This window comes from Cornus florida, unplaced genomic scaffold (genome assembly GCF_030987335.1).
Source record: "Cornus florida cultivar Cherokee Brave unplaced genomic scaffold, ASM3098733v1 CherokeeBrave_3.0.0_Hap2_Chr10, whole genome shotgun sequence".
NCBI classification, from domain to species: domain Eukaryota; kingdom Viridiplantae; phylum Streptophyta; class Magnoliopsida; order Cornales; family Cornaceae; genus Cornus; species Cornus florida.
This window is the reverse complement of record NW_026775580.1, coordinates 83,340,984-83,351,534: the sequence shown is the minus strand read 5'-3', so window position 1 is coordinate 83,351,534 and position 10,551 is coordinate 83,340,984. Positions and strand designations below refer to the sequence as shown.

The 10,551-nt window shown below is 35.2% G+C and overlaps 1 protein-coding gene across 3 annotated transcripts; it reads left to right on the top strand.

Moving 5' to 3' along the window:
- On the top strand, positions 1–10,551 carry LOC132279621 (probable 3-hydroxyisobutyryl-CoA hydrolase 3). Of its 3 annotated transcripts, none has more exons than XM_059781645.1 (14): positions 1–120; positions 588–668; positions 6,563–6,631; positions 6,977–7,043; positions 7,419–7,498; positions 7,616–7,699; positions 8,088–8,172; positions 8,302–8,387; positions 8,682–8,803; positions 9,359–9,419; positions 9,589–9,687; positions 9,778–9,879; positions 9,968–10,009; positions 10,206–10,385. In XM_059781645.1, exons 1-14 carry the CDS (start codon positions 106–108, stop codon positions 10,236–10,238), a joined length of 1,026 nt encoding a protein of 341 aa, XP_059637628.1. In that variant the 5' UTR covers positions 1–105; the 3' UTR covers positions 10,239–10,385. The 3 variants fall into 3 exon arrangements, with proteins under 3 accessions (XP_059637628.1, XP_059637629.1, XP_059637627.1); XM_059781646.1 differs by having other exon boundaries at positions 10,193–10,349; XM_059781644.1 differs by having other exon boundaries at positions 2–120; positions 10,242–10,551.

Here is a 10,551-nt window from a genome sequence, read left to right as displayed (position 1 = left end):
TCGTGGCTCATATATTTTCTTGCATTCTTGACCACATTTTTCATTGACAGCATTGATCTCTGTTTGCTTATCTCGACACTTGTTTCCACGTTGTTTTCTCTCCTCATGTCTCCAGAAATGGTATGAATGTTTATTATTACTATTATTGTTATCATTTAACTTCATTTCTAAATTCCCTTTTTAAGTCTCTCGTCAAGCATTTGGAAATGGTGTGAATGTTTATTATTATTGTTATAATCTAACTTTTTTTTTTTTGCACAAATATTGAGAATGAAATGACACAAATCATTAAAATTTTAATAAACGTCTCATTCAATGCATCTTGAAAGACGCTTTAATTATTAAGTTCTAACACTAAGATTATTATTTTTTTTTCAAAACTTATTTTGTCATTGTACTAATTTCAAAAATTTATGAGGTTGAATGTTCTTTCATATTGAAACTCCTAATTGTTTTAATGATATTCTACTTTTCTTTGCCAGGGAAAAAAAATGTTATTACTGATTTGTTATTTTCTCTACTCAATGTTAGTGTAATAATTTTTTTTTTTTTTTAATTTTATTATATTTTACCATTTTTTGGGTCAGGTTCTGTTTGAAGAAAATTCAAGTACGAGAAAAGTGATTTTAAACAGGCCTGAGAAATTGAACTGCCTCAACAATCAAATGGTTTGGCCAAACTGTTTGCTCTCGTTATTGTTTGCTGATATATATATATATATATATAGTTTGTTGATCTCTCATTTCTATTTTCTTGAATGTTGTGTGAAAGTGGGGGTGCAAAGGGTATCATTTGCTAAACTTTTAATTATTGAATATATATCTAATTAATAATTGTAGAAATTAATAAAACATTTCATTTTCTTCTATTTACTTTTATGTTTCCCTCCCTATCTCAACTCACTTATGAACAACTATGTATCGACCCAAATTCACTACATTCAGATCATTAAACGGGTCCTTATCCGACCCAAAATCATCCAAGGGTAATATAGTCCTTTCACGTTAAATTTGTATATTAAAGTCCAACAAAGACAAGATGGTCATTTGTCACAATCCTAATAGTTTGAGACTCAAAAGGCATAATGGTCATTTACTCGTATCACATAATAGATAAGATAAAGTCTGTGGCAATATAGTCTTTTCTATGGTTAAAATATAATTATTGCATTTTGACAATATACTTGAGTGAGTGATCAAGGGCAAAATGAGAAAATAAGCCACAAACCTTTACTACACAGGAACCGGTCGATATATATACATTTCATGTTAATTGATTTGGGCCATGAAATTGCTTACTGCCCAAAAATAGGAGATACCAGTCGACGTGTGGGAAGTTACACGTTGACTGGTTTGAGACGTGTACAGTAAAAAAGCTCACTGCCCATATAGCGGTCGAATTTCACGTCGACTGGCTCAGGTCATTCGGTCGACATGTGGGAATTTCACGTTGCCTGATTTTGGTTGTTCAATGTCCTAAGGAACTGAGATACACTAACATTAATAACCAATCAGCCAATACCACCATATCCAGGTACATATTTTTAAACATTTCAACCCTTAATACAAAAAACAACAATAATAGTGTTAACATAATTTATAACACGTTACATAAAATACACTAAAGGATTTAGTGTAATTAAACTTAATTACATTACCCCAATGGCCATATACAAAATGAATCTAAATACTTCACATGCTGTAAAATGATACATTTTGGGTCAACACTTTATAAAATGAGGCTTAAATATAAAAGATAGCAAAAGAGACATTCTTCTAATCCAAGCTAAGGCTTTGGTGGATTGTAGTCCGCCACTTCTTCTCCCGAACCTAAAAATGTTAAAATAATGAGGTGAGCTAAACGCTCAGTAGGAAGTGTCTAAGACACACTTCTTATGACACAGTGAATTCCACGTAAGGAATAGGCAGAAGAAAACGGGATCATAGCATAGGGGGTACATGGCAACAACTACAACGACAAGTATTTAACAATTGTCACCCAAACACATACACACCATATATTCTAATGAAGTGCAATGTCATGCAAATGTTGCTCCCCATATCCGAAACATTTCCGTTTCAATTTCCAAACCGTTAGTGTAATTCGACCCAAAGCACCTCCAAGACGTCACGAAAGGAGGATTGACTAACCATCCATGACCACAAGGCACCTCCAGAGTGTCGCATCCGGCCTAGTTAGCTCAACCATACTCCCCTCTAGACTACGCTAACATCACGGACCACTAGGCGCCTCCTAGGCATCCGGGTTTTCACAAACACTTTTATAAAAAAAAAAAAAAATTCCCAAAATAAGTTTCGTTTGTTTTAAAACATTTTCCCTTCTCTCTTCCCTAATGGATGCATGAATGCCTCCTCAGTAAGAGATAATGCATCTTCGTTCAATCCTCTTCACCGCCATTCAGTTCAGACCCACTTATGGTACAGACCCTCGTCGCACATCCTTGCATCACCAATAAGAACAGCCCAGTCAAAATCCTTGGTCGTCGTTGTCCTCGTTATAGTTATTGTGGTCGCCGTCGTCCAAGCCGTGCAATCCTTTTTTCTCTCCAATTCAGTCAAAAATTTTAAGTTCTCTACTGCCGTCGATTTCGCCGTTCTCGAGGCAACATGGCCTTTAACCGTGTCCATGTTGTTGATAATTAATTCCCTCTAACCGACTCAACGGTTGGTTGTTATTGAGAGTTAAAACCCTCCTTCATCACACACACGGAAGCATTATCACATCACATCAGCACAAGCATATATCGAGATAACAATCATACACATCAATGCACAACACAATATTTTACATGGTTCACCCAACTCTAGGATTACGTCCATGAGAGAGAGAGATTTCACTAGTATGAATCAAGGAAGAGAATATACAACCGCATATCAAAACCCCACTCACTCACTCATCATCTCTTATGAGGCTAATGTATACACTCGGGAATTACATACTCACTTCTCTCCTCACAACACTCACCCTTAAACCCCTTACATCTTTTCTCTCTTCTCTCTCTAAACCCCTCACACCCATCTCTATAAAGTCTTCAAAACCCAATTCCTTGTTAAACAAGTATTCCCCAACATGCATACAAGGAATTACCATAACGATCAAAACTCTAAAATAGAAACATAATGTGATACAATTTCATCTACAAATTTCAACCTTCCAATACCAAAAAGGAAACTAATTTTCTGCACACAAATTTTGAGCCACAAACCTAACAATCTCCACCTTGGCTCAAATTTTTATCTTCACGTGCTTCTCCATAGCTCCACCTCGAACAAGGATCTCTACATACCTCCACCTCAAGCTCTTCATTACTCCACCTCAACTAAAAATTTCTCCACGTACCAATAAAGCACTATGATGAACTTGGGAAACACTCTAATAATCTCCACCTTTTCTCAAATTCATCATTATTCATTTTTCTTCTATATTTTCTATCCATCCCATTGGTGTTCAATTGCTCACGCATTGCAACCCACCAATATTAAACTCATCTTCATCATTTACTTTTCTGGATCAAAGCAACAAACCTCTCATCTTCACTTTTCATATTCCTTTTTGCTCTTTATTGGGTTTAGAGCAAACCCTTTCATTCTTCACACCCCTTGCCCCATCTTGAGAACTAGCACTTACTCTTGGCTTGTCCCAAAAACTTGTTCCTCGTGGGCTTCAACTCTATCACCTTTGCCCATCTTAAAAACGAGCATTATCTGGCTTATCCCAAGACTTGTTCATCGTGGGCTTCACACCATCACCTTCTTCATACCTTCGTGTCTTCATCAACTCTGATTGAATCTCCATAGCACCTCACGATCATCTTTTGCTCTGACAAACTTCGCAACAATCTTTTTCTACTGATCTTCAGGACCAATCACAAGCTATGACCCACCATCGGCTCTGATATCAATTGTTGGGGATAATTAACTCCCTCCAACCCACTCAACGGTCGGCTGTTATTGAAAGTTAAATCCCTCCTTCATCACACACATGGAAGTATCATCACATCACATCAGCACAAGCATACATAGAGATAACAATCATACACATCAATGCACAACACAATATTTTACATGGTTCACCCAACTCTAAGGTTACGTCCATGGAAGAGAGAGATTTCACTATTATGAATCAAAGAAGAGAATATACAACCACATATCAAAACCCCACTCACTCACACACCATCTCTTATGAGGCTACATGTATACATTCGGGAATTACATATACTCACTTATCTCCTCACAACACACTCTCTCTCTTTTCTCTCTAAACCCCTCACACCCATCTCTATTTATAGAGTCTTCAAAACCCAATTCCTTGTTGAACAAGTATTCCCCAACATGCATACAAGGAGTTACCATAATGATCAAAACTCTAAAATAGAAACATAATGTGATACAATTTTATCTACAAATTTCAACCTTCCAAAACCAAAAAGGAAACTAATTTCTTCACACAAATTTTGAGCCACAAACCTAGCAGTCCACTATTCTGATTCGGTCCTCCATTAACGCCATATCCGCTGAAAATTTTTTATTGGACTTCATTTTTTCAGTCTTTGCTTATTTGGCATGTCTCTCGCCATTTGGGATGAACTCGGCCTCAGTTGTGGAGAGCTTGACTGTGGAGGACTCGCGACAGCTTGCAAACCTAACATCCACCTTGTTTCTGCCGCGAACCGTCTTTGTCAACACCACCTGCCGGTGTAGCGCCATAAGCCCACTGTGATTCAACCACATTCGAGCATTACTGATATTCATCCATAACCCATCTTGCCAACTGTTGCGTCAATTGCCGGTGTGCACAAGCCACCATCCCTCGCCGATTCGTTCTGCTGGTCTGTCCAGCCAAGCTCGCAGCAAAGGGGGAACTCGCGCGATGTGGATTTCTGTGATGAATTCGGCTGTGGAATGTGGACTGAACTCAGTCGCGATGGGGTGGGTAGAGAGCTTCAAAACGGCTGCCGACGAGTAAGGAGGAAGCTCGGATGAGATGGGCAGCCGGCTGCAGAGAGCACAGACAGTGAGCAAAGCGTTGTATGTATGTATATATGTTTATATAGATATATGTGTGTAATTTTAAGGTGTTGGGTTTGTGTAATGGTGGTGGAACGGGGAAGAAGATGGTGGTTGTAGAGGTTGCAGCGGTGGTGCCGGTGTGTAGTGGTTGTGTATATTGGCCCACACAGGGAATGAATGGGAAGATGAAAAATTAGAAGAAGAAAAGGTTTTTTAGATGAAGGTAATTTGGTCATTTTACATGGTCAAAGCGTAAACATGTAATTTCATTGTGTTTGGGGTGTCATTATTCAAATTTGCAAACTTGGGGAGTGTTTTTGTCTAAAAAATGGCTAAGTTGTATATGGTTGTCAATATGGCAAACCTCAGGAGGTGTCGTTGTAATTAACCCTATTATTAATAAGCTGAATTCTCTTGAAACCTCTGTTAAAAGCTTTTCTTGATTTTCTCTCTCCTCACCTCTCTACACCATCTCTCCTTTCCGCCTGCTGCAACTACCAGCCTTACCATTTTCCTCCTCTTCAACCATCCACACCAATACAACACAACCTATATATATTCATATGTGTGTGGCGTTCGCAGATGAAAACTTTTACCACATCCACCCAGCGAAAGAAAATAAAAAAGTAAAAATTATAGGATTTGAAGGCGGAGCGAAAGAGGAATGAAGTGCTTGCAAATGCGGATATAGGGCCTCAATCTTACACAACTCAATTGGGATATTCCCAAAGAGCTCATTGCTGCTAAGATCAAACAACTGGAGACTCAAACAGAGGCATCTTCGGCTTAGGAATTGCAATTCCCTCTAGTGAATCTTGCTTCTCCAGCTTAGGAATTGTACATTCCTCCATCTTTATCTTTTTCCTTTTATTTGGTAAAAAATATATATCTGATCAATTCGGTAAAAAATATATTAAGAAAATTAATATAAAACAAAACAAAACAAAACAATAGTACACTAGAATTAAAACAAGCATCGATAAAAAAGATTAAACCTTGAATATTTATCAATATTTTTACTCTCAATTTTGATTTCCAAAATAAAAACCAAATCACACAAAGCAAACCCAATCGTAAATGTCATACCCACAAACCCAATTGTTCGCAGCCACCGTTTCTTTTGCCGGAATCACTCAGAATTAAATGGACCCAAACTTCTCTCTAACTGCCGTGTCTTCACTGTTCTAATTGGTCACAGCCACCATGTCTTCACCGTAGAAATTTCTTATTTCTGGTATTTGCTCGCCGATCAGAAGGTTCTTAAACATGTAATTATATAGGGACAAGGGTATTATAGGAATTTTAGTAAAATTTGTACATGACGTCAGCAATTTCTATCATTGACTGAAGTTGACTCTAACAGAAAAGAGGTCTGTGTAGGATATTTTCATTCTTAGGGGAGATCCGAGTAAATTCTAAAACCAGAGCGGAGGTCCCTATAATTATGACAAACCGTAGGGGAGGTTTGTCTAAATTACCCAATATTTATATCAATGACGATAATTGATTGGCGAACCTTGTTTTTTTGGCAGATTTTCCAGATGTTAAACAATTTCAAAGCGTATGAGAAGGATCCTTCTGTCAAACTTGTACTTTTGAAGGTAAGGGAGAACAATTATTACCAATGAAGAATATGTTTCAAATTTGAAGGATCAAATTTTTTTGCAATAGTATTAGCATAAATATACCAATGAATATATATATATATATATATATATATATATATATATATATATATATATAATTGTTCAAAAGTAACAACTAGCCAACTGGGAACGTCAATCATGATGCATTTTTCACTATTTTATATACTCAAATCTTATAAATTGCGATTTCTTTGATTTGTGATCATTGTTCTACTCTCACAAAATTTTCAATATTTTACACCCATGCTAACTACGAAATAATTTTTCTTTGATCTCTTCTTCTTTAATATCAAAATGTAGGGAAATGGAAAATCATTTTGTGTAGGTGGTGATGTTACAGCTACAAGTAATGCTATTATAGCTACAGGTATATGTTACCTAGTTAGCTACTTATATATTTATGGCTTTGAAAGCATCTCAAATTCACAATTGCATAAGAAGGAAAACAAACTTCTTGTGAAACTGAATCTCTGAATTGGTAATTCCATGTAGAAATTAAATTGTTCTACTTAATTCAATGTTTCAAGAAGAGCAAATGATACATCCTCGAAATTTAAAAGATGTTAAATGATGGAAAAGTGAGAGGGGTGTGGACCCCGCTGCATGACGATGTCAGTGATGGGACCCTCAGTCCACTCAGATCCTTCCATTAGGAAATCCTCCGGGAGGATGTATCTTTCCTCTTCACGAAACATAAAAATGTATACACACTCACCTAATTACTTTACTAAAAATGAATCAGGACACTGGAGCTTTGTTGCAGATGTTTACAGGAAACTACTTACTTTAGACTACTTACTTGCAACATATAATAAGCCATTGGTGAGATTGTTTAATTTTCAAACGTTGTTTACAATGTTCCTAAGCATTTATAATTATACTCTAAGCATTATTTTTCTTTCCTAATCCATTTTTCTGTAATTGATGAACTTGTTGTAGGTTGCTCTTATAAATGGGATTGTAATGGGAGCAGGCGCTGGACTGACCATGCATACAAAATTTAGAGTTGTTACTGAGAATACTGTACTTCTCTACCTTTAAATACTCCTCACTTTAATTTCAAAACAATATCACTTCTAAATATTGCTACGCTTGAATATTGAGTGGTTACATTGGATTTCATTGTAGGTTTATTTCATTTTATCATATGATGTTTGTCACCTATATGTATACTACAAGTCATTGATGTTAAAAAAAATTAAAAAAATTACGGAGTATCTAATAAGAGTGATGTATTTTTATTCATCTTGTGAACTCGTTTTAAGTTTATATCCCATTGCTGGTTCTTGGAAACTTCCGAACTAGCTTGTTTAAAGTTCATATTTATTTTCTTTGTTGATTAATGTTTAGTATCTGGTCCCTCGGTAACTAATTACATACTAATTTTACCTTGTTTTGTACAATTCTGTAGGTATTTGCTATGCCAGAAACATCAATAGGGCTTTTCCCAGATGCTGGTGCATCTCATTTCTTTTCTAGGCTTCCGGGATATTTTGGTAACAATATTTTGTCTGCTTCTCCAAAAATTTAGTAACATGTCAACCTTCTTAAACTTTTACACGATCGATCAAGTGTTATAATGGTAGAATTGTTCAAGTCATTCGAACTAAAAATCATTTTTACAGGAGAATATTTGGGGCTGACTGGAGCACAATTAGATGGAACTGAGATGCTTGCATCTGGCCTTGCTACTCATTTTATCCTTTCAAAGGTACTTCATGTTAAACGTTATTTTATAACACGTATGGGCTACGTTCGCTAACATGGAATTCGTGCCTCAAAATTGGAATTGGAGAAAAAAAAAGTTTCCTCTATGCAAGGAAAATGAGAATCCAACAGAAAACTGAAAACAGTACAACAAAATTCTGTTTCGTTCAGTTTTCTGAAAACTGTTTTATGAAAACTCAGATATAAAAAAGGTCTATTTTTAAATAATAGTTTTTTTATTGTTCTCTTGATGACTTAGTCCAAGCTAGATACTAACTTTTGGTTTGAGTTCTTGTAGGATCTTGTTTCATTGGAAAATGCACTCCATGTGGTGGATTCATCAGATGTATCAGCCATTTCTGAAATTATCAACAAATTTGTACACCAATTAGGCATCAAACAAGATAGCGCGTATAGAAGGTGTTCAAATTCTATTCATTCCGTTGTATTTTTTACAAATAGGGGCGGAGTCAGGATTTTAGTTTAGGAGGGGCACAATGTTAAGAAAAAAAAACTTATTTAAAGGAGTAGAAAGGAAAAAAAAAAAATTTATTTAAAGGAGTAGAAGGGAAAAAAAAGTAAGAAAAATGACAACTTGAAAAGGAAATAATTTAAATTTTTTTTTTTTTAAGGAATTCGAAGAATAAATTAGGAAAAAACTAAAAAAATAATAAATAATTTTAAAAACTAATAATTTGAGGGGGGTCATTATATAAAAAATTTCATATATACACATATAAAATATAAAAAAATACATATATATATCTATAGTAGGCGGGGCCAGGCCAGAGGGGGCAAGTGCGCCCCCCCCCCCCCAGGCATATACTGGTCCGCCCCTGTTTACAAATATATACTTGCTCCCATTTTTGTTCTTCCTAGTTTTGCATTTGAGAAGTTGCTGCATGTTTATATGTTGTTACATTTATGCATGAAATCCATAATTCTTTGGTGGCATTAAATTCACATGTGAATCAGATTGGAGATTATCAATGAATGCTTCTCAAGAGAAACAGTTGAAGAAATATTATCATCACTGGTAATGTCATTTTTGAAGAAATATCACATCATTATATTTTTTTTCCTAAATATCACATCATTATATTTAGTTCATTTGCATATACTTACATTAGTTCAGAAATGCTGGATACATAATCTGACTTTTGATATTTTTCTTTGCGAAATTGGAATATATTTATTTGATTTAGGAGAGTTTTGCTGCAAAGAAAGCAGAAAAATGGATCATTAAGGCAATAAACTTAATGAAGTCTGCTTCTCCAACAAGCCTTAAACTTTCTCTAAGATCGGTAACATCAATTGTAAATGCTCTTTTACTAATTTTGGGAACTTTATGCTTAATTTTGAGACTAACCAAGTGTTTTTTGTATTCTTAATAGATTAGAGAAGGTCGGATGCAGAAACTTGAACAATGTCTTGCTCGTGAATTTAAATTCATGTGCCACTGTTTTCGAAGAACAGTTAATGATGATTTTTATGAGGTCACCACAAGTGCGATATACTGTTACTTCTATTAATCTTGGTAAATTTTCTTTTAACTAACAAATGCATGGTAAATTCTGTATGCAGGGTGTAAGAGCAATGTTAATTGACAAAGACAGAAAACCCAAGGTATGTATGATTGTTATGTTGTTGAAAAAAAAATTTTAAAAAAAAACTAAGTTTCACTTATGGTGTATCAGAAATAAACTGTTAAAATCAAATCAGAAGAACAATAGTAATGGACTTGATTATGCTACCAATTTATTTTTTAATTTTTTTTCCTTTCTAGTTTTTAATCTAATTAGTCATCAGAAAATGGTTGAAGGGAAATAATTTCCAACGTCGACTCTGTTATTGACAGTGGCAACCTCCAAAGCTAGAGCTTGTTAGTGAAGAAATGGTGAATCAGTATTACAGCAAAGTTTACAATGATTATAACGATGACTGGGAATCTTTACAGCTTCCTGTGAGACCCAACCTATCGTTCAGTTTGGAATCAAAACTCTAGTTACAAGTTAGTTATCATGATAGTTACAAGTTGATACGTGGAAGGCAATTGCAATTGCATTTATCATGAATTTAGGATTCTGTAATGTGTACTAGTTCTATTATGTTTATTGGTGAACTGGAATCAAATATTCAATAAAAGATACAATAGTTGAGCACCTAAA

Bases quoted from the DNA above. Each gene is read 5' to 3' on its own strand.
- LOC132279621 (XM_059781644.1), top strand. The intron at 8,388-8,681 runs GTACTTCATGTT...GAGTTCTTGTAG, and splicing joins CTCATTTTATCCTTTCAAAG to GATCTTGTTTCATTGGAAAA. The intron at 9,880-9,967 runs GTCACCACAAGT...TTCTGTATGCAG, and splicing joins TTAATGATGATTTTTATGAG to GGTGTAAGAGCAATGTTAAT.